This window comes from Malus sylvestris, chromosome 5 (genome assembly GCF_916048215.2).
Source record: "Malus sylvestris chromosome 5, drMalSylv7.2, whole genome shotgun sequence".
In the NCBI taxonomy this organism is placed as follows: domain Eukaryota; kingdom Viridiplantae; phylum Streptophyta; class Magnoliopsida; order Rosales; family Rosaceae; genus Malus; species Malus sylvestris.
The window spans coordinates 34,360,308-34,387,795 of NC_062264.1; the positions used below are offsets into that span (position 1 = coordinate 34,360,308).

General features: G+C 38.3%; 3 protein-coding genes, 1 long non-coding RNA gene and 1 pseudogene across 4 annotated transcripts; all 5 read right to left on the minus strand.

Annotated features, from left to right (window-relative positions):
* Positions 1-1,144: 1,144 nt before the first annotated feature.
* LOC126624078 (BAHD acyltransferase At5g47980-like) lies at positions 1,145-2,800 on the minus strand. Its single transcript, XM_050293087.1, has one exon. The coding sequence runs from the start codon at positions 2,777-2,779 to the stop codon at positions 1,457-1,459; it is 1,323 nt and encodes a 440-aa protein (XP_050149044.1). The 5' UTR covers positions 2,780-2,800; the 3' UTR covers positions 1,145-1,456.
* A 3,208-nt stretch (positions 2,801-6,008) lies between these two features.
* On the minus strand, positions 6,009-8,748 carry LOC126622812 (vinorine synthase-like; annotated as a pseudogene).
* Positions 8,749-16,175: 7,427 nt separating this feature from the next.
* LOC126620658 (BAHD acyltransferase At5g47980-like) lies at positions 16,176-17,538 on the minus strand. Its single transcript, XM_050288876.1, has one exon. It carries the CDS (start codon positions 17,496-17,498, stop codon positions 16,176-16,178), a length of 1,323 nt encoding a protein of 440 aa, XP_050144833.1. The 5' UTR covers positions 17,499-17,538.
* Positions 17,539-18,035: 497 nt separating this feature from the next.
* Positions 18,036-20,775, minus strand: LOC126623913 (uncharacterized). Its single transcript, XR_007623934.1, has 2 exons — positions 20,723-20,775; positions 18,036-20,364 (listed from the first exon to the last, which is right to left on the minus strand). It is a non-coding gene; the product is annotated as an uncharacterized LOC126623913 (long non-coding RNA).
* Positions 20,776-23,032: 2,257 nt separating this feature from the next.
* LOC126624297 (BAHD acyltransferase At5g47980-like) lies at positions 23,033-25,319 on the minus strand. The gene is made up of 2 exons (XM_050293334.1): positions 24,842-25,319; positions 23,033-23,901 (listed from the first exon to the last, which is right to left on the minus strand). The coding sequence occupies exons 1-2, from the start codon at positions 25,317-25,319 to the stop codon at positions 23,033-23,035; spliced, it is 1,347 nt and encodes a 448-aa protein (XP_050149291.1).
* Between the last annotated feature and the right edge of the window lie 2,169 nt (positions 25,320-27,488).

A 27,488-nucleotide genomic window follows, 5' to 3' on the forward strand; every position in this document is an offset into this window, starting at 1 on the left:
AACATCTTTCTACACCCAACTTATTCTTTACACCCATATAGTTTTTAATTAAATTATCAATATCTCTTTAAACCCAATTTTACTACCTAAACTACCCTCACAAACCTAATATAATATGCAAATTTATCTTTTCACCCATTTTAAAATAAAAATCCAAAATCAGTGTTCTACAACTTGTTTTCCACAACTCGTTGATTGAGAGTGTAATGTCCATACATATATGGAGTCGTGTTTGATGAATTGGTCAAACAAGCAATCTGGAATCGGGAAGTTATGTGAGTAGACAAGATTAGATGAAGTAATTAACTCATATATTACGATGTTTTTGTGCTTATTTGAGATTGAAATGTTAAACCAATATGCTTATTTCTCTTACAATAGAAATCGAGTTGGTTTTAATCTTTGTGTGCTTTATCTGAATTGCATTCCCGTTGTTTTTATCCCATCGCCGCTTCATAAACAAATGCAGTAGCGTTTTTCAAATGCTTTAATATCAAGTTTTTACCTTGGTTTTAAGATTAGGTGTATTGGGTGGTGGAGTTGTAATCCATATTCTTAGGCATCACTTGGGTTTTAGCCACAGTAATTCAAATCTGCATGAATTATAGGACTCAAAATCATTTTATACATACACATACACTAGTAATAATAATTAACTTAGGCCCTCAGTTGTCATTGGAACCGGAGGTGGGTATATTGATTAGTGGGTTTATTGATAAATTTTAGTTTGATTTCTGATTTCATCTTGTATTTGGTAATTATACAATAGGGTAAAATTGACCATTCACATTTTAAATTTAAGTTGGGTGTAGAGTAAGGTTATATGGGTTCAAATAAAATTTCTCTAAAAACTTCAGGTTGAAACTGTTATAAAAAAAAATTAAAAAAAAACAACAGAGAGGTTCAGTTGTTCCTCAACGAAGACCCTCCATATATAACGGTGCCGCAGATCCGATAATTTGCTGCTAATTTACTTCAACCGATCTTTTGCTCCGCTGTCCAAACTTTAATTTCATGACAAAGACCTCTTGCAATTCTTTTTCTACAACAGTGATTATTGGTTAGAAAACTTATCACTCAAAGTTTGAGTGCAATTTGGATTGAAAATACCGATTCCGATTCGTTAATTTCAACCTTTATAACATCCAAAATAAACCCAATTTCTGAAATAAAAATACTGCAAATTCAAAAAAATGCTGGAACTCCGTATCTCCGAAATAAACATTGTCTGAAAAGAGAAAGTTCACATGTTTGAATCAACCACAAACTGTTTTGAGAAGGAACCTCCTCATCCTTTAGTAGCCAAGCATTCCTCGTATATCAGTCACATTCGTATTTGCTCTTATTTATATAATTGAAGCATCGCACCAATTTTGTTAAATAATTATGTATACAAATAAGGAAAAATGAAATGAAATCACAGATAAAGTACAAGCATCAAAAGGATTGCGAGATCTCACAAAATGACAGTTGGATTCGGAGAAGCATATGCAAACAGCTCCTCACTATTTTCAAATAGGGCCATGTCATCTTCTTTGAGAGTCAAGGATGCTTCTATGCCATCGCCATCTCTCATATCCATCAACAGAATGGTATTCTTGTATAGACTACGAACGCTCACCCATGACGGCTTCCCCCATCCGAAATCTGCTTCATAGAAGGAAAACCTGCACCAGCTACTGCAAGTATAGATATCTATATCATCGCTCTCCAGGAGTTTACTGCCGCCAGACTCTTTGGCTGCTTCGATTATATCGTTACCACTAACTCCATTAGGATACTTTTCTGTATGTTCCTCAATGCCTTTCCTCAGTTTAGCAACCAAGCTTTCATGTTCTATCTCACCTTCCACTGTCATTGCTGCAAAGGACCACACACAATTCCCCAGTATGTTTTCTGCCAAGGCCTGCCTCGATCTCTTCCGCATGTTCACAATCGGACACAACATGGATGGCTTTATAATACCCAATTTTGATCTTGATGCTTGTATTGCACATTTCCAAATGAGCGCTGACACTACTTCAACGCGTGTTGGGTTGGGAGTGGTACTGGCAGCTTTCGATTTGAGGGTAGCAATCTTTGAGGCATCGAAGACAAATCTCCTAGTTATAGACCCTTCAGTAGACAATGTCACTGCAAAGTCAGGTGAGTTGAAGATATCCAGGGGTGGGAACAAAGAAGCTGAAACACCAAATTCTCCGGGAAGCACGGCGTGATGATCAGTAGTAGTGCTGGCCGAGCCAAGGGCAATTGCAGCCCATCTTTCAATGAATTTGCATATTGTAAAGGCATCGGAAACCTTATGGGCAAAGCTGACCCCAATCGCCAATCCACCACATTCAAAGAAGTTGGCCTGGATTAGTAGAAGATAGTCTGTGTTTGAAAGTGTGGATTCTTTATCAGTTGGAACCAATTGTTCTAGGATCCCATCATCTGGTTTGTCAAAAACCATCGACATGTAACAGTTGACTTGGGCTTGAAGAAATGCAACCCCATGATCATTGCAACAGATTGAATCATTTCTTTGAAATTCTCCTGCAAAGGGGTAGAAGTGAGTGAGGGCTTCAGATAATGATGTTTTTAGAAAGTTGGATCTTTCCTGATCATCAGCAACAGCAGCACAAGGTTTGTTGCAGTAGAAGAGAAGTAGAGGGATAAAAATTTCAGGTTCGAACTGGTCAAAAATAGAGAATCGAAGATTTCTAAGGTCGGGAGGAGTTGCAGAGGATGGTTTAATTGTTTCCTTGTTAAGGACTTGAACCTTCATCTCTGAAACCATCTTTTGTTCAATGCTTAACAAAATTTGAGTTTCATAATCATAGCAGGACCTTCAATATATATGTTGAGAATGAGTCTCACATTAATGATATGAGGGATTTTGCATAAACTTATACGTTAGTTGGGGTACTATTCATATTGTCAATTGGTTATATATTGAGAATGAGTCCCACATTAATGAGATGAGAGATCTTCAATGAGTACCACATTTGTAATTGTAGTCAACAATTTGTTCCCCTGTATAATATATATTTGTCTCATTGGTATACCAAAAAAACATGTGTAACTCACGAGACTCGCGGAAAGAAAAGATCATTTGAAAGCATCCAAAAAGAGAGTTTTTGGCATTTCAAAGGTCCATCATATATTAGTTAAGTGTCTGCTTAAAAAGAAATGCAAGGAGACCATGCTTTTAAACAATATTTTGTAAATTACATGATGTAATTTAAAGGTACTATATTTATATTGACTGTTGCAATATACAAATGCATAGTGGATACTTACCAGCTAGGGATTCAGCAAAAAACACATGGAAGAGAGCACATTCTTGCTTGGTTGATGGTTGGATTCCTAATAAATTTAAAGGTACTATATTTATATTGACCGTTGCAATATACAAACACATAGTGGGTACTTACCAGCTAGGGATTCAGGAAAAAACACATGGAAGAGAGCACATTCTTGCTTGATAGAGAGATTATATGCTTAATATATATAGAAGAAATCCAACCATCAACCTGTTACATCACCGGGCTAACAAATATAATTTAAGCAAATAATCTCTCGATCAAGCAAGAATGTGCTTTCTTCCATGTGTTTTTTGCTGGATCCCTAGCTGGTAAGTACCCACCGTGCATTTATATATTGTGTTACATTCGTGTAGGGATATAGTTGTACCACGCTTTGTATTGTCTAGTCCCTTCCCTTTAAAAGCTATTATATTTAAATATACGATTAGATCTCCCTCACCTTTTGCAGTTCTTTTGTTTTATTTGATTAGGCATGCATTTTGATTAGGTATGCATTTAAATAAAATGATACACCCCCAAGAACATGAGAGACAATCTCGCTTGTAATCAATTCATCACGTGATTAGTGTTTATTAGAGGAATGATTCAGTTTTTAAATGCTCGGCAAGCATTTATTAGACGAATGATTCCACTTATACTATCTTAATTGCAAAAAAGAAATGTCCCTTTGATCACATAACACAACATCAGTGGGTATGTACATGTCACCTGACAATAGTTTGTGGGAAGACCTTCAGGGTGCGTTTGTTGTACCGAATTATCTCGGATTGGACTAACCTTAGGGAATAAGTTAGACTGGCTTAGACTAGATTAAGTTGGATTGATTTAGTGATGCGTTTGGTGCAGTGTCGGACTAAAAAACAGAATAACTAATAACTATAATATTATATTATATAATACACATCTAATAATATTTTATTATTAATTCAATAATATTTTATTACTAAATCAAGCTTTTTCCTTTTTATTTCTCTCTCTAGAGAGTTCTTCCTTTTCTTCCTCTTTAATTCGTCCCCGTCACTTCTTTTCTCCATCTTTTTTCCTACAACACAACACCCTTCAAATGATTCTTCTTGCAAATCGTCCCCATGCTACTCTCCCCTCCCTCTCTATCTCTCCATATCTCTTTGTCCCAAAGCTACTCTCTCCCCTTCTCTATCCATTATTTCCGAAATTTTCTAGGAATTTTCGGGAATAAGGAAGAATTTTGCTATTGGGATTGTTGTTTATCATCATTTTGCATATATGTTTTTGAATTTTGGTGTTGAGATTTAGGCGGTGGGTGAGGCTGGGTTTCAGATCTGGACATGGGTTGGCAAACAGAGTCGCCCAGAAGCATTTTTGCAGATTTGCAGTTCACAAGCCTTGCTGCATGCGATCGTTCTATGCAAGTTTGGAGACGGGATTAGCAATCCCATGGTTTTTGGGGGGCTTTGCTAAGACTAGCTAGGCCCTGTTTTAGTCGGGGCGAGTGAGAGCTAGTCTCATTAACTCTAAGCCCCATGGGGAACAAACACGAGACTGGACTAAGTCTTAGTCCAGTCTAGTCCAGTGAACTTTAGTGAAGGAAAACAAACACCCCCTCAGAGTATTCCATGAACGTAAGGAATCCTAAACAATTTCACTAGGTTGCGCTCATAATTGTAACTTGTTCGAATATATGAGAAAGAAAATCCTACATATATACGTTGGAAAAACGAAGTATCAATTATTGAAAACTGTTGGAGTATAGTGTCTCATGTCGGAGAGAGAACAAAAATCGTTGGAGAATAAAGTCAGATGAAGGAGAGTGTAATTAAACACGAAAATCATGTGACAAATGAAATAAGAACACGTGTACTAAGTAATAATTTTATTAATGTAATTGTAGGGTTGCAATCTCTTTACAACTTGATCCTCTTATTTGATCTCTGTAATGTAAGGTGTGTAGTGTTGTTGATCCAAGGGTTGTGATGACTTGATCTTGAATGAACGGATGTTGCAAGGTTTTGGCTCTTGGCAATGGAGGAACCGGCACGTGTATAGGTGTTTGGTGGTCTTCACAGGTTTGACGAAGAACGCAGCGGGTTTTCCAAGTCTTCTTGAGTGTTTGAGTGTTTGGGGGTTTGAGTGCTTGAGAGCTTCAGAGTTTCAAAGCTTCAACGTCTGAGTGTGAATGATTTTCCGGCCCCTTTTCTTTGTCTTGGAGCCTCATATATATAGACGAAAGATTTGTCCTTGATTGGGCTTGATTAATTGATGAAAGAACCATGACTCAATTTGTGGGACGGTTCGTGATTTGACTCCATCAATTAATTTTTGATTTAATTAAATTAAAATCAAATAATTCTTTTCTGCCAAGTGTTGACTCGTCCGATTTTGATGAGTCACATCCATGTGTACAAATTGTGAGACACATGGTGCATGTCACGTATGCCTTGGCATTTCGAAACTTTCATGTGTTGGAAATATTTATTTCACCGAAATTCGATGTCTACATAGAAATAACAAAATAAATAATAGTTTATGAGTGGAAGGTTCACTTTTAATATTATTACATTATCTATGAAAAAATCTTGCGCTTAATAATAAATAGTTAAGTTAGGAACAATATTATTGATGTTGGCAGTGGGATGGTGCGCCTAAAAAGTTTATCAAAAAACAATGTAGCAAGGAAAGAGCCCATTTTTTATTTCACTTTTGGTACAATGACTGCAAGCATCAAAAGAATCATGTTCTTTTAGTACCAAAAGAATCATGTTCTTACAGAAGTTTTTCTTTTTGTACTACCTGAAACACCGATCCGGAGAAGCATATGCAACAGAGCTTCTGAATATGGTCGTCTTCTTCATTGAAAGTTAACGACGCTTCTATACCATCGCCGCCGCTTACATCCATCAGCGCAACCATATTCTTGATTCCACTCTCTGATAAACCCATGATGGCTTTCCCCATCCAAAATTCGTGGCATAGAAAGAAAACCCGCACCAACTGCTGTCACTATAGGTTTCGATATCATCCCTTGCTAACAGATTCATATACACTTTGAAGATTTCACATGCATCATCCGCACTAACAGTGTTAGTGTATTTCACTTTAAATTCGTCAATGCCTTTCCTTAGTTTAGCAACTAAGCTTTGAAGATCGTGATCTACTTCACTTTCTGTGGCCTTTACTGCGAGAAATTGTCTATTCCGTATGTTCACCGCTTGACACCACGCGGATGGCCTTATGAAACCAAAATTTGATTTTGATGCTTCCATGGTGCACTTCCAACGAGAGCAGATACTAATTCAACGCGGGTAGGCTTTGGGACTGTGGTACTGGCAGCTTTGCACTTTAGAGCAGCAATCTTTGAGGCATCAAACACGTATCTTCTGTTGGAAAATATTCCTATTATTTGTAGTATTGTTCGTTGAGCACTCTGATATTCAACTTGGTATCAGAGTGGGTTCAATCCGTTCTCATTGGTATCAATTTGTTTGTATCAGTTTTATTTCCGTCATCTTCCACTGTTTGTGTTATCGTTTTAGATTTGTTAGTTGGTATTGATTGTTTGCAAGGAAAGAGTCTGATGTGGGGAAGTCTCTTGAAGAGAAGAGAAGAAGAGCGGAGACTTGGATCGATCGTTCTTTTTGGAAAAGCAATTGCAGATGGCGTGTGTACCGTCAGGAGTGGGAACAGGAAGAGGATACTTGACGAAGATGAAGGATTTATCAGCGACGACATCTGTGAGTTTGAGATCATTGGATTTAGGAGAAGGAAAGGGAGAAAATAAAAAAGGAATAAGAAAAAAAAAAAAAAAAAGATAAAATTGGTTGCTTGTTTGGGGCCCATACGGGCAAAGAAAAAATTTGTTTTTTTTTTATTGTTTGTTTGGAAGTTGGTATTGGTATCGGCATCGGCATTGACATTGGAATTTGGAAGCTTGCATCCACATATGCTTGTTGGCAAACTCATAACGTGTACCGGCATGAGTTTGACAGGGATGTTGGAAAATATTTGTATTTTGGTTTATTTGAATGTTTGGTTTTCTTGGCTTAACCCGTTAGCATTAGGGTTTCGGTTTCTTACTTTTTAGGATCAGGGTTAGTTTATTATAAATAGCATGCTTGTTATTCAGTTGAGAATGAAGTCATTCACAATGTAGTCTCTTAGAGTTTTGTAGCTGTTCCGGCATTCTCGTTTGTTTAATAATATTCCTATTATTTTGTAGTATTGTTCGTTGAGCACTCTGATATTCAACTTGGTATCAGAGCGGGTTCAATCCAAAGTAGGTTGGGGTGTGTTGAAAAAATCTTGTGGTGGGAAAAGAGACGCTGCAACACCAAATTCTCCTGGAAGCACTGCATGATTATCGGAGCCAAACGTAATTGCAGCCCAGGATTTGATGAATGTGCTGATTGTGGACGCATCACCTACCTTATGTGCAACGCTGACTCCAATGCCATTCCACCACATTTGAAAAAAAAATTCCCAGACTAGAAGCAGATAGCCTGTGACTGCTATTCCCCATCAATTGGAAGCAACTTGTTTAGCATTCTAAGATCTGCTTTTTCCGAAAGCTTTGATAGGGAACAGTTGACTTGGGCTCCAAGAAAGGATGCCCCATGGTCATTGCAATCAATTGAATCATTATAGTGGAAAGTTCCTACAAAGGGATAGAAGAGGGTTTCAGACAATGATCTTCTGAGGATCTTGGATCTTTCGATTGCCAAAGAATGGTGATCGGTATTAATATTGACCTCAGCAGCACTACCTTTTTTAGAATAGAAGAGAAGTAGAGGGACATATATATCAGGAAAAAGCTGACCGAAAACAGAAAGCTTGGTAGTTTGAAGATGGGGAGGAGTTGGAGAGGATTTAATTGTTTCTTTGTGAATGACTTCGACCTTCACCTCGATACCCATTTTTTGCTCAACACTTGAGTTTCATAACAAACACCATCAATATAAATATTCACATTCCGCACATGACAACAGCTCTAGTACAATGTGAGATTCCTTTGAATTTTTCACTTTATTTTATTATACTAATTAATATATCATATTATTGTTACCATATGGCATCAAAGAAACATATGAAACCTAATAGTCAATTATGAAAACCAATTGCATAGCATATAGCCTCAACAACTTAAGTTGTTAGAAAATCGCCAGCTACGTTGTAATGGAGGCTTGAAAAGTGGTGGATATAACTTATTTTAGAGCTCCGAGGAATTTTTAAAGCTTCATAAAAAAATCTCTCCCAATAAGGGGCCATTTACTTTTGGGCTCTATATGGGGCTATACATATTTATTTATGTAGTGATTTGATTACGGGATAAACCTTTTTTGTGTTAAGTTTTCTTAAGTTGATTTTTTGACATGTTATCTCAAAAAATTTATGAACATTTCAACCTAAAAAATTTAAAATTCTTACAAAGTTAGATTTCTTCACTCACTACTACAAATGTACCCATTAGTATCATTTGAAAAAACGACACGAAAAGCCTATTACTGTCAGATATTAGCAAAAATCCAACATAAAATCATCTATTGGAGGATAAAAGAACCGACATTATTGCTTGCATCACGAAAAGGCTTTTGCTGTCGGTTAGTCCCTTTAAACTGCCAAGAAAACGCAAAGCGTTTTAAAATAAAAAAAGGACAATAGTGTCAGTTACAGGCGACATTAAATACTGGAACAGACCTTCAGATAAAACAGGTTTGTGTCGCTCCTAACCGACACCACTAACCATTAATAAATAAAAATAAACAAACCTAACACTTTCTTCCCATCGGATAAAGATACATTTTGCCGTTCACAACCGACAAAAAATATGTTAATAATTAAAATATATATATATATAAACGACAATTTCAATTTTTGAATAAATAAAAATGAACAAAACTAATAATTATCTGCCAATATACATTCATAAGAGTTCAAAAGCAAATTTCACCCATTTCTGAGGTCTTCATATTTTACCCATTCCCACGTGCTAAATTTTGGGCGTCATCTTCCAAATTGTCAAGGCATGATATCTGTTGCGAGTTATACATTAGTTAAAATGTAAATAGTAGTTTATTGTCCCACATTGGTGAAGTACATATGTAATACCAATTGTAACTCCTATATATACTCCACTTTGGAGATTAATGAATATACAAGAAATTCCCAAATATTATCATATATTTTTGGTATTTACCATGTTTAGTTTAATATTGGTATTTACCATGTTTAGTTCAATATGGCATCAGAGCAGTTCGCTCTTGGTGACCCTGTGTGCTTTAAATTTTGTGCCCACATTTTTCGTGATTTCCTCTGTGTGAAAAAAAAAAAAAAAAAAAAAAAAAGTATCGTGCTACAGTGCCGTGAACAGTGGCCTTCAACATTGCGTGAACAGTGATTGCTACAGCGCCGTGAATAGTATTTGCTACAGTGACGTGAACAGTGATTGCTCCAGTCTCTGGTAAATTGTTTTCATTCCGCTGCGTATCTTTTGTGCCTTTATTGTTCGTGATTTTGTTCAATGACTCAATATAATCGTAGTGTTGTTATGCATCTTGGTGGAACAAATAAATGGATAATTGATACTGGGGCCACTGATCATGTGACGAGTGACCCTAGAGTGTTTGATGAGTTATGTGATTATGTTCGTGATCCGTATATTACTAGTGCAAATGGAGCACTTTCCCCTGTGAAGGGTGAAGGCACTATCTCTTTGACTCCAACCTTATCACTGGTCCGTGCTTTACTTGTTCCTGATGTTAAGTGCAATCTTTTGTCGGTAGGAAAATTTCTTGATACTTTATATTGTTCTGCTCACTTCTATCCTACGTATTGTTATTTTCAAGATATTCAAACTCAGAAGATAATTGGTTATGGTAAAAGGATAGGGGGTTTGTACATCTTGACTATGGAGGATACTGTTGTTTCCGGTTCAAATAATCATCAAGTTTTAAGTGCTAAAGTGGATAATAGACATCAAATTTGGTTGTGGCATCGACAATTGGGACATCCATCATTCAGTTATATGAAGCATCTATTTCCTTCTTTGTTTCGCACTTGTAGTGATTCAGAGTTCAAGTGTGAAACATGTGTCATGGCTAAGAGTCATCGTGCTTCCTTTCCTGTAAGTGATTCTAAAGCTACTTTACCATTTGATTTGATACATTCTGATGTGTGGGGTCCTGCAAAAGTTACTTCTAATGGATTCCGTTGGTTTGTTACTTTTATTGATGATTGTACTCGGGTAACTTGGGTGTTCTTGATGAAAAATAAGAGTGATGTTCCGTTACTTCTTCAAGAATTTTGTACAATGGTATCTCCTCAGTTTCAGACCACAGTTAAGGTCTTCAGGTCTGATAACGGAGGAGAATATGTGAATCACACTTTGGCATGTTTTTTTCGTGATCATGGTATTATTCACCAGACGACTACTCCGTTTACACCCCAACAAAATGGTGTGTCCGAACGGAAGAATCGTCAAATAATGGAGGTTGCTCGCTCCTTGATGTTAGATAAATGTGTTCCTAATCATTTATGGGGTCATGCTGTTTTGGCTGCTGTGTATTTGATCAATCGTGTTCCAAGTCGGGTTCTTGATTTTCAGACACCGTTTGATGTGCTACAAAAACATGTTTCTCTTGTTTCTATCTCAAAGCTTCCTCCGAAAGTGTTTGGGTGTATTGCGTATGTGCATGTCTACTCTCATCAGCGGAGTAAACTTGATGCATGTGCTCTCCGGTGTGTCTTTATTGGGTATGCTAACAATCAAAAAGGCTATAAGTGTTATCATCCTCCAACTCAAAAAAACTTATATTACCATGGATGTCACCTTCCATGAGGAAGTTTCGTATTTTGTGAAGCCCTCTTCCGACTCTCCACTTCAGGGGGAGAGGGGGAGTGAAGTGCATATTCGAAGAGATGATATGGATAATGTGTTACAGACAGAGTTGGGAACAGAACCTATTATTTTACGTGATACTAATCAGTCGACCACAGATGATGATCGATTGCCTGCTGCTGATATATCTGATGAATTACCTTATGATGAATTACCTTCTGATGATCGGTTGCCTGCTGCTGATATGTCTAACGAGTTGCCTGATGATGGTTCGTCCAGTGATGATTGTTCTAACTGTTTGGTACAAGATGGTGGCATACATGAGGTAAATTCTGACGATTCTTCTACTTATCAGTTGCCTCCACGAGCTAATCGTGGAAAACCTAAAGTACAATATGAGCCTGATATGCATGCCAAAGCCAAATATCCTATCAACAATTATGTGTCTTCTCATCGTTTGTCCCAATCATATGCATCTTACATATGTCAGCTATCTAGTGTATCAATTCCAACAAAATTGCAAGATGCTTTGTCTGACCCTAAGTGGGTTAATGCTATGAAAGTTGAGATGGAAGCTTTGGAAAAGAATTCTACTTGGGATTTGGTTCCGTTACCAAACGGGAAGAAAGCCGTTGGATGTAGATGGGTGTTTACTATTAAGCACAAAGCAGATGGTTCTATTGATCGGTATAAAGCCAGATTAGTTGCTAAGGGTTATACTCAAACCTATGGGGTGGACTATCAGGAGACCTTTGCTCCTGTTGCCAAACTTAATACTGTGCGTGTTCTTCTGTCCTTGGCATCAAACCAGGATTGGCCTCTGTTGCAGTTTGATGTTAAGAATGCTTTCCTTCATGGTGATCTTAAGGAGGAAGTGTATATGGATCTCCCACCTGGTATTGGAACATCTCCTGGAAAAGGTATTGTATGCAGGTTACGAAAGGCCTTGTATGGTTTGAAACAATCTCCTAGAGCATGGTTTGGGAGGTTTACAAGTTCAATGAAGAAGTTTGGGTATATCCAGAGTCATTCAGATCATACTTTGTTTCTAAAGCGACAAAATGGTAAGCTAACTGCATTGATTATTTATGTTGATGACATGATAGTGACTGGTGATGATCAAAAGGAGATACAACACCTTCAAAAGTACCTAGCTACTGAGTTTGAGATGAAAGAATTGGGTGAATTGAAGTATTTTCTTGGAATCGAGGTTGCACGATCCAAGCATGGTATTTTTCTATCTCAAAGGAAGTATGTTCTTGATTTGTTAGCTGAAACAGGAATGTTAGATTGCAAACCTGTTGATACTCCGATTGAGCAGAATCATCGTCTGGGCTTATTTCCAGATCAAGTTCCAACTCATAAGGAACGGTATCAGAGGCTTGTGGGGAGATTAATTTATTTGTCTCACACTCGCCCTGACATTGCTTATGCAGTTAGTGTGGTAAGTCAGTTTATGCACTCACCTAGTGAAGCTCATATGGATGCAGTAACTCGTATTTTGAGGTACTTGAAGATGGCTCCTGGCAGAGGCCTGTTTTTCTCCAAGAATGATCATTTGAATGTCGAAGGGTATACAGATGCAGATTGGGCTGGTTCTATCACTGATCGGCGATCTACATCTGGATACTTTATGTTTGTGGGTGGTAATTTAGTTACTTGGAGAAGCAAGAAACAAAAAGTGGTGGCTAGGTCAAGTGCAGAAGCTGAGTTTCGTGGTATGTCTCATGGTGTATGTGAGTTGTTGTGGTTGGAAAAATTATTGAGAGATCTTGGGTTTAAACACAAAGGTGCTATGAAACTTCATTGTGATAACAAGGCTGCTATTGAGATTGCTCATAATCCAGTGCAACATGATCGAACAAAACATGTGGAGATTGATTGACATTTCATTAAGGAAAAATTGGATGCTGGAATTATTATGTTTCCGTTTGTGAGATCTGAAGATCAACTGGCTGATGCTCTTACTAAGGCTGTGTCTAATAGTGCGTTTTCCGACTCGCTTGACAAGTTGGGCATGCGTGACATCTTTGCACCAACTTGAGGGGGAGTGTTGCGAGTTATACATTAGTTAAAATGTAAATAGTAGTTTATTTTCCCACATTGGTGAAGTACATATGTAATACCAATTGTAACTCCTATATATACTCCACTTTGGAGATTAATGAATATACAAGAAATTCCCAAATATTATCATATATTTTTGGTATTTACCATGTTTAGTTTAATATTGGTATTTACCATGTTTAGTTCAATAATATCAGCTCCATTTCTACAAGTGAATTCGTAAAGCTTAGACATTATTGATATATGATGAATTTTTGAGACTATTCTAAAAGGAAGGATTGCTCAAGTAGATATAGTTCTCACTTATTTTGGTAGTCTCTGTAATCCCTTAGCAAGCAACTCGTTGATGAGTTCCCCTTGAAAGCTTGGTTAGAGAATGCGCTCGCTTGCACATGCACTTCAGAACTCAATTCATACATATCGGAGAGAGAGAGAGAGAGAGAGGGAGAGAGAGTACCACAAAGTCCCAAATTTCAATCCCACTGGGAAATCATGAGGACAACAAAGAACTCATTGAAGTCGAATTGAACGGAGAGAAAGAACAATTGGGAGATGAGTAGAATGGCAAGCCAAGGAGGGGCAACATATGAGTGAGTTTTGAGTTGTGGGCTTCAAATTTTTCGTTCAGGGGAAAGGGGGAGGCTATTGAATTGCACCCAAGAGGTTTTACGGAACAAATCTGGAAGGAAGAACCCAAAAATCAACCCCCATCCCTCCCTCCCTCACTTTTTCTCTCTCTATGACCATCCCTCTAATCCCCCAATCCTTCCCCTTCTATTTATCTCTCTATAATTTCCACTAAAATCCCTCACCGAATCTCTCTGTATCGGTTTTAATGACACCATTTCATAATAGTGTCGGTTACATCGTCGGATATAACCGACATCACTATTTTCTGTGCAAAGAATGGCCCGCCCAAAATTTAGCATGCATGAAATTTCCCGCCCATTGCCCTTGGATAAACTGTTAAAAATCAATTTATTTCATTTGACAAGAAGAATTAAAATATTTAAAAATAATTACTATTGTCGGGTAGAAGCGACACGATTCTCTTTTTAACCGACATTAACTTTATGTCGGTTGAAAGCGACACGATTCTCTTTTTATATGACACCACCATTTAAAAAGATTAAAAACTATGCCGGTTATAAGCGACATTAAGAGTCTATGTTGATTATAAGCGACATAGACAGTTTATGTCGGTTATAACTGACAGTAATTCCAACAACATGTAAAAAGGCTGTTGGAAATGTCTTATCCGCCAGTATATTATATAAAACCAACACCAACCACCGACACAATAAGCCACTTTTGTAGTAGTGACTTATAAACCGTTGGATTAGATTCTCTTATCTCAATCTTTTGTGTTGGTTTGTTTCTCTGAAATCAGACAAGATAAGATTCATCTCATAACTAAATAGTAATGCCCTTGCAATTTAGGTATGTTGTCTGTTTATATTTTCAGTTTAGGTCTCTAAACTTCTAATCTCAATTTAATATTTATTGTGTTTTTATTTAGAAATTAGTAAAAGTAAGCACTTTTAGTATAACATATTATATCATTTTATGTCTTAAGCATTAAACATACAAATAAAATGGAGGAGAACCTTTGAAACAAAAATATGTAAAGAAAAAGAATTAAAAAATGAAAAAAATGGGAGTATAAATGTATTCGCAAGTAGGTGAGAGTGGCAAAATTTGGCTCACGTGGGTTACTTTTTCGTGGGACCTACTGTTTTTTGGGGCTAGATGTTGCTTAATTTTTTGCACCCAATCAAGGAAGTTGTTAGCCCAAGTGATGGATCTAGCCCCATTTTCCGGCTCATTGGGAATGAAATTTCTCGTTATGGCTTCAAATGCAGTTGCTTCATGAAGGATAGAGCTCTCATCGGGGATGCTCTTAGGGAACACATGACGCTTTGCCCCATGCTACAAACAAAACAAAGAAGTGGGGAATCTTGGGGAATATTGGGGAATCAAAACATATCATCAAAAGCCTTCTACCACGGTCGATGCCCGTGGTAGATTGCTATTCATCACGAGCAGTCTGCCCGTTAGGAATCTGAATATGTTAAAAAGTCTTAGTTTTTACCACGTGTTTACTTGATCCCGTTTAGGAAGTGAGTGAGGGCTTCAGATAATGATTTCATTAGTTTTTCTTTAATTGTAAACATTTTTCATTAGTTTTTTGCAGGCGCGGAACAACCGTCCTGCGCGTACCAAACATACACGGAACCTCCGTTCCGTTCCGTCTCGTCCCGTCTACGTACCAAACGGTACCTTAGGGTGCGTTTGGTACGCAGACGGGACGGGACGGGACGGGACGGAACGAAGGTGTAATTTTTGAAAAAGACATGGGGTATATTTGTCTTAAAATGGTAAAACATTGTGTTCCACAGACGTGGAACAAACCCGTTCCAGGGGGGAGGTGGAACGCAAAAACACCAAAAATCTGTCCCGTGGAACAGCCCGTTCCACCCATTTTTGGCGCACCAAACGCGGGACGAAACGCCTCGTCCCGTTCCGTCCCGTCCCGTCCCACGTACCAAACGCACCCTTAGGGAACACATGACGCTTTGCCCCATGCTATAAACAAAACAAAGAAGTGGGGAATCTTGGGGAATCAAAACATCTCGTCAAAAGCCTTCTACCATGGTCGATGCTCATGGTAGATTGCAATTCATCACGAGCAGTCTGCCCGTTAGGAATCTGAATATGTTAAAAAGTCTCAGTTTTTACCACGTGTTTACTTGATCCCGTTTATTGTCCAAACCTATTCTAAGGTAATCCACAAATAGTATATAATTGAGAGAGGATACTTGCTCACATCTGAGCCTAATAACCAAGCATCTAATCTCAGCCATTTATCTGTAACAAACTAAGGCCACGCCGAGCAAAATTAAATTTATTTTAAATCAGTTTAGACCTTAATCTCAACACAAACCCTTTATTCATTGAAGAAGATGAAAATGTATTTTGCCTGGTACTAATTAAATGACAGCCGGATTCACAGATGCATACGAAAGAAGCTCCTTATTGCTTTCAAATTTAGCCATATCTTCTTCCTTGAGAGTCAAGGATGCTTCTATGCCTTCGCCATCTCTTGTGTCCATCAATAGAATTAGATTCTTCAGTCCTCCAATGTGAGGCACCCATAACGGCTTTCCCCATCCGAAATCAGCTTCATAAAAAGGAAATCTGCACCAACTGCTGCAGTTGTAGTGGTCCACATCCCTTTTCATAAGGTGTCCATACTCTTTGTAGAACTCACACGCTTCCTCCCCGCTAATTCCGTTTCCATATCTTACTTTAAATTCCTCCATCTCTTTCCTGAATTTAGTCACCAAGCTTTGAACATCGTCTACTTCACTTGCTTCGGTCTTTGCTACACAGAGCCCCACAAGATTCCCCAACAAGTTTTCTGCCAAAGGCGACACCAATATTTTCCGAATGTTCACAAATTGAGACAACTCGGATGGCCTTACAATACCTAAGTTTGATCTCGATGCTTCCATGGCACACTTCCAAATCAACGTTGATACCACTTCAACGCGAGTTGGGTTTTCCACGGTGGCACTACCAGCTTTGGACTTAAGAGCGGCAATCTTTGAGGCATCAAAAACAAATCTCTTAGTTATACACTTCTCTTGGGGAAATTCCAGGGCAGGTTGAAGCGAATTCAAGAAATCTACTTGTGGGAAAAGAGAAGCTGCAACACCAAATTTATCAGGAAGCTCTATGTGATCAGTAATAGTATTAGAACCACGGGCAATTGCTGCCCAGCAACTAGTGAATTTGCTTAGCGTATAAGCATCGGCTACCTTATGTGAGCTGCCAACCCCAATCGCAAGTCCACCACATTCAAAGAAGTTGGCCTTCACGAGTAGAAGATAGCCTGTGTCTGCTTGTGAGGAGTCTAAAACAGTTGGAAGCAATTGTTTTAGGATCACAAGTTCGGGCTTGTTCAATATCTTCGACATGGGACAGTTCACTCGGGCTTCAACATAGGCAGCTCCATGGTCGTTGCAACAAATTGAAGCGTTGTGCTGGAAATTTCCGGCATATGGATAGAAGCGAGTGAGGGCTTCAGATAATGATTTCTTTAGAAGCTTGGATCTCTCGGCAACCAAAGAATGTTTGCCCTCAAAATACTTATTATTGTCGTTGGGATAAAAGAGAAGTAGTGGGACATAAATATCCGGAAAAAGCTGATCGAAAACAGAAAGGCTTAAATTTCTAAGGTGGTGAGGAGTTGGCAATGATGGTTTAATTGTGTCCTTGTAAATGACTTGTATCTTCATCTCTGAACCCATCTTTTCTCTCCACACTAGAGTTTCATAGCAAACACCTCCCAGCTTCATATAAAGACACACGGAGTCGCCGTACATCGGGAGATCCAGCGCAATGGAATTAATTCGACTACTTTGTTCTGTTTGTCATTGTCCAATTCGTACAATAGAATACGGCCTTAAAGAAACATATGAAATAGGATCATGCATAAGCACTTTGTTTTATGCCCAAAGGAATATCTTCACTAAAAAATGGAATCTATTGGTTTACTTTTTCCTTTTATTCTTTGTTAGATCTCTATTTAATCAACAAAAAAAGGAATCATTTTTCTTGTATTCCCTCTCTGTCAGGCTATGGTTAAGAGTTTTATTTATTTATTTATTATTACTACTTAAACCAGCATCACTAATTACTGTATAAGTCTTAAGTGTTGTGTTATAGTATGCAGGCCTTTTCCTTTTTGGCCTGTCCGTGTTTGGACTGTCGGACGAGGAATGACTATTATTTTAGACTGGGTAGGATTTACCGCATTAGTCCAACAAAAGAAAACAACTATGTAATGAAAAAACCCGAATTTACATTTTATTTGTAATTCTAAAATGAACAAGTAAGAAAACAATGAAATATCATCAACATCCAGGAGAATAAAAACCTAGGAATCACAAGTGGCATTGTAATTTTTATTTTTTCAGTACTAATTAGATGACACTCGGATTCAGAGAAGCATAGGCAAGCAGTTCCTCATTGATTTAAAATATGGCCATTTCTTCTTCATTGAAAGTCAAGGACGCTTCTCTGCCACCCCCATCTCTTGCATCAGTCAACACAAACATATCCTTTCCATAGTCTGAGTCACCCATTGACGTCCCCTCATCCACACGTACACGTGTGTCAAATTTTCAATCTTAACACGTGGACAACACAAATAGGGTGACGTGGATGTGATATTTCAACCAGGAAATTAAAATGACAATATGAGGAATAACTACTTATAAGCACATTTGCAAGGTCTCTCATTCTCCAGATATGAGGATTAATTTTAAGGAACTTTAACGAAAAGCTCCCGGTACTTTTCACTTTAACAAAAAACCATATTTTTATACTAAAAAATCAATTCTAGTATTATGCACTTACCCTTTATTTTGTCTTTATCATTAAAACTCAAAATTTTCAAGCATTTTTCATTAGTTTTTCTTTAATCGTAAACATTTTTCACTATAGTGGATCTATATGTAGCCACCTTGACAATTTTGTAGTGTTCTTCATTATTTTGATCTACAGAGTAAGATTCACAGTGATATAGTCTCCCGGATACCTCTCGCTACCAACAATTAATTGTTCCAAATTATTGGTTTGCGTTAAGAATTATGTTTTCATATTCAATATAGAAAAAATTGATCCTGTTGTGCGGAAACGTCAAATATGAAATCAATAAACTAATATGACAAAATATGACAAGACAAATAATCCAAAAGACACAAGGATTTATACTCGTTCGGCATAAGCCTATGTCCAGTTCAGAGACGTCAAGAAAATTCCACTAATAAACAAAATGGAGATTACAAATTAAGTTTAACTCTCAAATTTCAAAACCCACATACACCCAATAGCTCTCACTCATACAAAGAACAAATGAAGAAGATGGACACACATACCAAATCCCTTCTCTCCAAAAAACCACAAAATGTAACACCAATATCTTTGATCGAGTGATTGCTAACAAAGGGGGAGCATCAACTCTTTTTCTCACTACTAACAGCTCATTTTTCTTTCATCTGCTACTTCTTCTCCCCAAAACCAAAAAAGGCAGAATGCCTTTATAAAGTGGAGTTGCTGCCTTAAACCCTAAGAGAAACTCCACCCTAATGAGGTAGGCTGGCACAAAGTCTTAAAAATATGCTGACTTCCCTAAAAAACCCTCAAGTCAATCCAAATAGACTAACCCACAGCCCAAGCCAGCTTATAGGCCGACCCAAAACGTGATGAGCAATGTCCCGACATATCTGACGTCACACTAGCGTCAGCATGACGTTAGCGAGGCCCACTCATTTTTTTTGCGTCCGGCGCATTCCCGACAGATAAAGGGCGTGGGGCTTGCCGTTGCAGGCTCAATAATCGGGAGCTGGGAGAAGCCACGTGGGTGACACGCCCCAACCCCGATATCCCCACATACCAAGGTAGGCACGTGTTGGCCAACACCCGAGGGTGACGAAGCCATTTAAACATGCATACAAATAAAATATATACAATTAGAACGATTATACCAAAGCAGAAATGTATTCAGAGCATACAACTAACTAAGAATAATATGAGAGAATGACTATAAAAAGATATGAACCAGGAAAAGATACCTATACTGAGAATACTCAAGGATAACTACGCCGAAGTGCTCTAATGCCGAGATCATGTGTCTCAATCCTAACTCTTGAGGGGGCGCAAAACCAAAGGTGAGTGGACCAAAGTTTATAATAATAATACTAATAATAAGAAAACATTTTATTTCCGAACATAATAACCCCTTGTTTTGAAAACATATATAATACTACATATAAGTTTTATAAAAACCCTAGCATGTCGTGTAAAACATTTGTAAAACATCTATAAATCGTATCTGTGAAGTACTCAACTAAGGGTATCATAGTCGCCCGAAGGTAGTACCTGTTCATTATCCGAAGGTGAAGCTGAATTACCTGTCCATCACCTGAAGGTGAAGCTGAATAAAATAGCATACATCCACACCGACACTAGCTATGGCTAGTGAAGTTGTCCACACCGCTTTCGGTAGTGAAGCTGGGGGTATATAATATATCATATCTCACTCCTCCATCATCTGTGTCCTATGGCCATAGACATCTATACCCATGGTGTGCGGATGTGCCATATGATAACCTACTAGGTAAGTACCAAAAACATACCTTAGAAATCTCATATCAATCCCGGAGCTCAAAATCTTGAAGTCTCATCTCATAAATCCAAGATAAATCGTATTCATGAAATCCATAAAATAATTCATGTTCGTAAAATCGTAATATAAATCTTATTCAAAAACCAAAGAAATCCATATATGCAAATCCAATAATTCAATACCTTTAATAAAACATAGTTTCGATAAATCAAACTATTTCGTAAACTATAAGTAAGAAAATCCGTAAAACATATTATAAATCATGCTCCGTTCATAAAATATGCAATGCATGCTAGGCTAATATTTTATAAAAATATATAAGTTAAGAAGGGGTCCACTCACAGAAATTTTGTTGCCCGGGAACCACTCGAGCTAGCGAGGATGACGTCGCTTCCCGCCAACATGCATAAACACAATTAGGAACCGTTTAGTAAAACTATACCTAAACAATAGAATTTGGGAAAACAGACGGCGAATTCAGATCCGGCACGTTGAAAAACCTAAGAAGGGACCTCGGGTTTCCCCCACTCACCACCATATAAGCCGCCACGAGGCGGCGGCCCTAGTCACCACGTGCCACCCCACGCACCGGGATGGGTTGTCGACGCCACCAATCGCCGCCATGGACGACGACGGAGCATAGTGCCTCCGACGAATGCGCATACACTCCACGAGCACTCATGCGCACGAGTACGGTCGTACTCACCACTTCGAATTTTCTGGAATTTTTCCATATTTTTCGTCCAACTTTGAGAGCTCATTTTGAGCTCGATACAAGCCCAAATCAAGTGATTCAAAAGCCTAGATGTAGTTAGGAATGTGGAGAAGAGATTCATACTCTTGGATGGCTCGAGGGAATACGAGGTTGGCCCAAAAAACGTCTAGAATATGGCCAAACAGTCATGGTTTTAAATTTATGCTCCCCGAGTTGATTTTCGTGTTAAAACCTTCACCATAGTCACTTTTAATCATCAATAAAGTGATCTAGCCTACGGGGGAAGAAGATCAAAGAAGTTTTGAAGCTCACCTTCGCCGAAGACGGCGATACATCGTCTGAATTGGATGCACATTAATTGCGCCATGCTATGTGAAGGAGAAGAAAAGTTTTCCTTGCTTATTTTAGGACCTAGAATGATGGTTGCTTGAGGGTGTGCTCGCCGGAGTGATAAGGTGGTTGTGGTGGTGGTTAAAGGTTGCACAGGGAGAGAGAAATGAGAGTTAAGAGGGTGGTTTTATGTGTTTGTTTTGGCTACACAGAGAAAGAGGAATGAGAGCTGGGGTGAGGGGATGGTCACGGCAGAGAAGAAGATGATGAGGGAGATAGAGGGTGAGGTGCTGTCAGCTAAAAGGGGGGAAAATGTGATGTCTGTGTGTGTTTGTGTTTGAATGACAGAAAATGGGGGTAAATAATAGAAGGAGGGGAAGTGACGGGCCAACCAAAGAAACCTCCAGAAAATGGGGGAGAAATCTGCCACGTGGCAGCCTGTGAGTGGTCCAAGGGTGGGATAAAAAATCTCCACTTGTGAAATTACCAAAATACCCTTGCGTTTAAAATTCTGAAGAAGCTTTATTTTAGCTTCGAATTCGAATCCATTTGCGCCCACGCATTCATAGTGATGAGTACTACGATGATACATCAAGAAAATAGATCTTACGTGACACAACAAGGCGGTCAACAAAAGTCAATGCCTTTACCTCGAAGGCCATTTTCATAATTTCATATTTTAAAATTATAAAAATTGTAATATTTGGGGGCAGGTCGTTACATGGTGCATCTTCGGCTGTTGGATTTCCAATTTCTAGTTTTCTGAACCGTTGGATTTCCAATGGTCAAAAAAATTTGAAATTCAAAACCAACGGCAAGTGACATGGCGCTTTCTAGGCCATCCGATTCCTAGATCAACGATCCACGATTTTCGACCAAAAAACATTATAAAAAAAACAGTCAGAATTATGATCGTTGGCCACGTGTCCAAATTTGGGCTGTTGGATTTCAATCTTTCTCAAATCCAACGGTCCAAATTAATTAACTTAATAAAAAATTATTAAAATTTGTTTAAAAATACAGAAAAAATAAAACAAAATTTTATTATTTTTTTCTATAAACACCTAACCATCATCTTCCACCTTACACCACATTTCAATATTTTCAACACTTTTGGATAATGACACATGACGTGACAAGATTGGTTAAAAATCATATCCAAAATTAAAACTGTTTTTTTATTTATTATTTTATAAAAAAAAATTAATAATATTTTAATATGAATTGACTAGACTTTGTGCCAGCGCATTTTTTAGGGGTAGAGATGTATTTTGCCAATTACTATTCATTAGAATTAACCATTATTCATTTGAATAGATTTAATGGGCTGAATGCTAACATATTTTTAAGAGTGAACTTGCTCTAAAGCCACTCATGTGGCATACAAATGGGAAACCGAAAAGGCCAAACAAATGGGCTGCTAGCTAACAATATTGAAGAGCCCAATAGAAATGAGCCACATATTCAACAGATCCTATATAACATTTCTTATTATAGTACAATGTAATCAACGAAAGAACTAGTGTTGGATTTATTTTTGGTACAAAATGAGTGCAAGTACAAGCATCAAAACAATGAAAGATCAGAAAAGGTTCAGCAGTATTAAACTAAATTACAGTTGGATTTAAAGATGCATACTCAAGCAGCTTCTTATTGCTTTCAAATATGGCCATGTCTTCTTCCTTGAGAGTCAAGAATACTTCTATGCCATCTCCGTCTCGTGTATCCATCAACACAAGTAGATTCTTGAACTCCATGCCCTGAGTCACCCATGATGGCTTTCCCCATCCAAAATCGTTTTCATAGAAAGGAAACCTGCACCAACTGCTGCAGCTATATGTTTCTACATCATTCCTTATCAAGAGTTTCCAATAATCCTTGGAAAATTCCCATACATCATTCCCGTTAATACCAATACCATATTTTACTTTAAATCCCTCAATTTCTTCCCTAAGCTTAGTAACCAAGCTTTCAACATTATCTACAAACTTACTTGCTTCAGTCTTTGTCGCAAAGACACCAATAAAATTTCCCAATACGTTGTCTGCCGAGGGTTGCACCAATATTTTTCGCATGTTAACCAGTACAAACCACTCAGATGGCCTCACACAACCCAAGTTTGACCTTGATGCTTCCATGCCACACTTCCAAATGAGCGCCGACACTACTTGAACCCGTGTAGGATTTGGAACGGTGACACTGGCAGCTTTGGACTTAAGAGCAGCAATCTTTGAGACATTGAACACAAATCTCCTAGTTTTACACTTTTCTTTAGGGAACTCAACAGCGGGCTGTGGTGCGTTGAGGAAATCTAATGGTGGGAAGAGAGATGCCGCAGCCCCAAATTCTGCGGGGAGCACTACATGATATGTGCTGGCAGAGCCAAGAGCAATTGATGCCCAACTTTTAATGAATGCGCTGAGTGTAGACGCATCCGACACCTTATGTGAAACGCTGACTCCAATTGCCAGTCCCCCTGTTTGCACTCAAAATATACCCATTTTTACTTATTTGGGCAATTTGGGTAAAATATGGCATTTGGAGGATTAATATGCAAGAAAGCTAACTGGGAAGGATATTTAGATGCAAGTGGAAGGGTTGGACATTATAATATTGTTTCTCCAATTCGTTTGGGTGGTGGAGATGTGTATGCCTTCAAGTAGATTGGAAAAGCATTCAGACATTCTTGCAGGAGGCATGTGAAGAAGACAGCTTGCTTCTTTTTATTATTAATTTATTACAAGTGGTGGAGATATGTGGTGGAGATTCAAACTTGCTTATTCTAAACATTTCACAATACAAGTTGCCCAAGCTTCTTTCGGGCAAGTACAAAACCTCAGCAGGAGGGTTTCCTCCAGACCTCTATAAAAAGGAGCAGAAGCACAAGGATTATGGACACTCAAACAAACAAACAAAAGCCAAAACTCTGCTCAAGCCAGATTTGCCTTCAAACGAAGCTGTAGTCAGCACCAAGCCTTCATCCCTTTCGGGATCAACCTTCACCAAAAAGCCTTATTTTCTCTAGTTTATTAGCTCTGCTACTCACTTGTAGTATCGATTTCATTTGTAGCTTTTATGTACTCATTTCCAGTCATATAAATTACAAGCAATCTGCAATATTAGTCACTTTCCTCTGTCAGTTACATTTCCAAGCAACCTTGTCATTTACATATTGTTCTATCTCTTCATATAAGTAAAGTCCTTATTTTTAAGGCAAACAAAGAACCTTAATTTGAGCAACTCCCACTCAAATGGCACAATCCCTTGATTTGAAGTCAAAAGGCGCAACCTCAATCATTCAAATCCCGTCTACTAGCGGCATCTAGTAGTGGCACGCTCGCACCCACCAATCTCGTATGTGAAGTAAATCCCCGGCTTGCCCGCAAGGCACCATGACGGATTTAGGGAGCGAACACCCCCACATTGAAAGAAGTTGGCCTGGACTAGGAGAAGATAGCCCATGTCTGCTTGTGTGGAATCTACATCAGTTGGAAGCAACTGTTTTCCCATCCCAGCATCTGGTTTGTCCAAAATATTTGACATTGGACAGTTGACTAGGGCCACAAGAAAGGCAGCCCCATTGTCATTGCACCAGATTGAATCATTATATTGAAATTTTCCTGCAAAGGGATAGAAGTGAGTGAGGGTTTCAGATAAAGATGTTTTCAAATGCTTGGATCTTTCCGAAACCAAAGAATGGCACCGATCGTTCCTCTTGACCTCATCATGGATACTAATATCAATGTTGGGATAGAACAAAAGTAGTGGCACGTAAACATCTGGAGAAAGCTGATCGAAAACCGAGAGGCGGATAGTTTTAAGATGATCAGGAGTTGGAGAGGATGGTCTAATTGTTTCCCTGTGAAGGACTTCAACCTTTATCTCAGAACCCATAATGTTTCTCACTTGAGAGTTTCAAATCTCAGTTTAATATAAAGACACACAGCTTTTCCCACGTCGATACATCCTATACAATCAAGGAAAATTCAAGTAATTTAGTTTAGTTTATTATAATGTCCAATGTCCAATATCCTGTGAATCGATAATCCATATGTTACCGTTGGGCAGTAAAGAAACATATATCCACAAGAGGATCTTTAGTGTAAATTAACAGTTAGTCAGCTTTGAGAATCATCTTAACTTAAGAGTTCCATGATAAATATATCAGTTTTATAAAAAAATAAATTCAAGTAATTTGTTCAGTTTACCGGACTATCCAATAACATTATTTTAAGTAATCTACATGGGTAGGTTTTGATACTTGCATCTTGTAATGCGGATAGAATTTGCTTATTTATTGAGAAGGTATCAATTGACGATGCATGCTAAGTGTCCGTATATATTCATTGATTTGAGTTTTGCTTTTGTTCTTTAGCAAGGTTTTAAAATTCAAAATGTATAATTGAATCAAGTATTGCGTTTATTCAAGATTTTAAACATTGAAGAGCAAATTCATGATTAAAATAATAATAAAATTGAATAGACATTAATTAAAACATTTCAACCCACTTCTGGCCACAATCAAATGACATACGTCCTTTCAAATCTTTCAACTAGAGAATCACAACTTTGAATTTTACCAGATTTCCACTAGAGCACTAAGAAATTGGTCATAAGAATTAAGAACCCCCGCTCGTCCGACAAATCTCAACGAGCAGCAGAACATTCCCACAACCTCTGTGTTGATTTTCAAAGTATGTTTTGTATTTTCATCATGATATCATTACAATTGTACAACAATATATAAGGAGATTGACTCCTTGATTTACGCCACAAAGGTGGCTTAGGGAAGACAACCGACAAAATGGTTTAGGGAAGACAAGCTCCTTGAATTAAGGAGTTGACACAAAGTTGATTGACACAAAGTTGTGATTGACACAAAGTTGCTTCCAATACGCACCCTCAAGCTAGATCCAGGAGGTTTATGGATCCAAGCTTGGACAGAAGTCGCTGAAACTGATGAGAAGCCAAAGGCTTTGTGAAGATGTCGGCCAGTTGGTCAAAGTTTCTTGTATAGTGTGTCTGAATCACCTGCGACTGCATCTGTTCCCGAACATAATGACAGTCAACTTCAATGTGTTTCATCTGCTCGTGAAACACTGGGTTTGATGCTATATGCATGGCTGCCTGATTGTCACAAAATAAGGACATAGGAATAGTTGTAGGAACACCTAAATCGCACAGAAGCCCCTTGAGCCAAATTAACTCACACGCAGTTGAAGCCATGGCACGATACTCAGCTTCGACACTTGACCTGTCAATAACAGTTTGCTTCTTACTTTTCCATGTGACCAAGTTTTCACCGACAAAGGTACAGTAGCCAATTGTGGACTTGCGATCGATGGCATTCCCCGCCCAATCAGTATCGTAATATCCCATGATTTGTGTGTTGTCATTCTTTTGCATGAGGATTCCACGACCCACTGATCCTTTTAAGTAGCGTAAGATCCTTTTAACAAGGGTCAAATGCTCAAGAGTCGGGGCGTGCATGAATTGGCTCACAAGACTTACAGAATATGTGATGTCGGGTCTAGTGATTGTTAGGTAGATTAACTTACCCACCAATCGCTGATAATGGCTGATATCCGTGAGTGGCGTGCCCTTCAAGCTAGGTTTGCGCTTGCTGTCGAGAGGAGTAATGGCCGGTTTAGTATCGCTCATGTTGGTTTCCTTGAGCAAATCCAAGGCATACTTTCTTTGGTTAAGAAACAGCCCCTTGTGCGAGGTTGCCACTTATATACCAAGGAAGTACTTCAATATCCCAATGTCGTTAATTGCAAACCTTTGTCTGATGGACTGTTTGAGGTTGAAGATCTCGTCAACATTATCACCCGTAATTATCAGATCATCAACATAGATCAGCACAACCAATTTGCCCAAAGCTCATGTGCGAACAAATAGTGATGAATCAGCATTGCTGTTTATGAAACCAACACTAGTGAGAACTGAGCTTAGTTTAGCATACCAAGCTCGTGGAGACTTTTTCAGGCCATAAATGGATTTGTGCAATTTGCACACCAAATTCGGTTCATTGCTTTGAGGATGCCCTGGTGGCAATTTCAT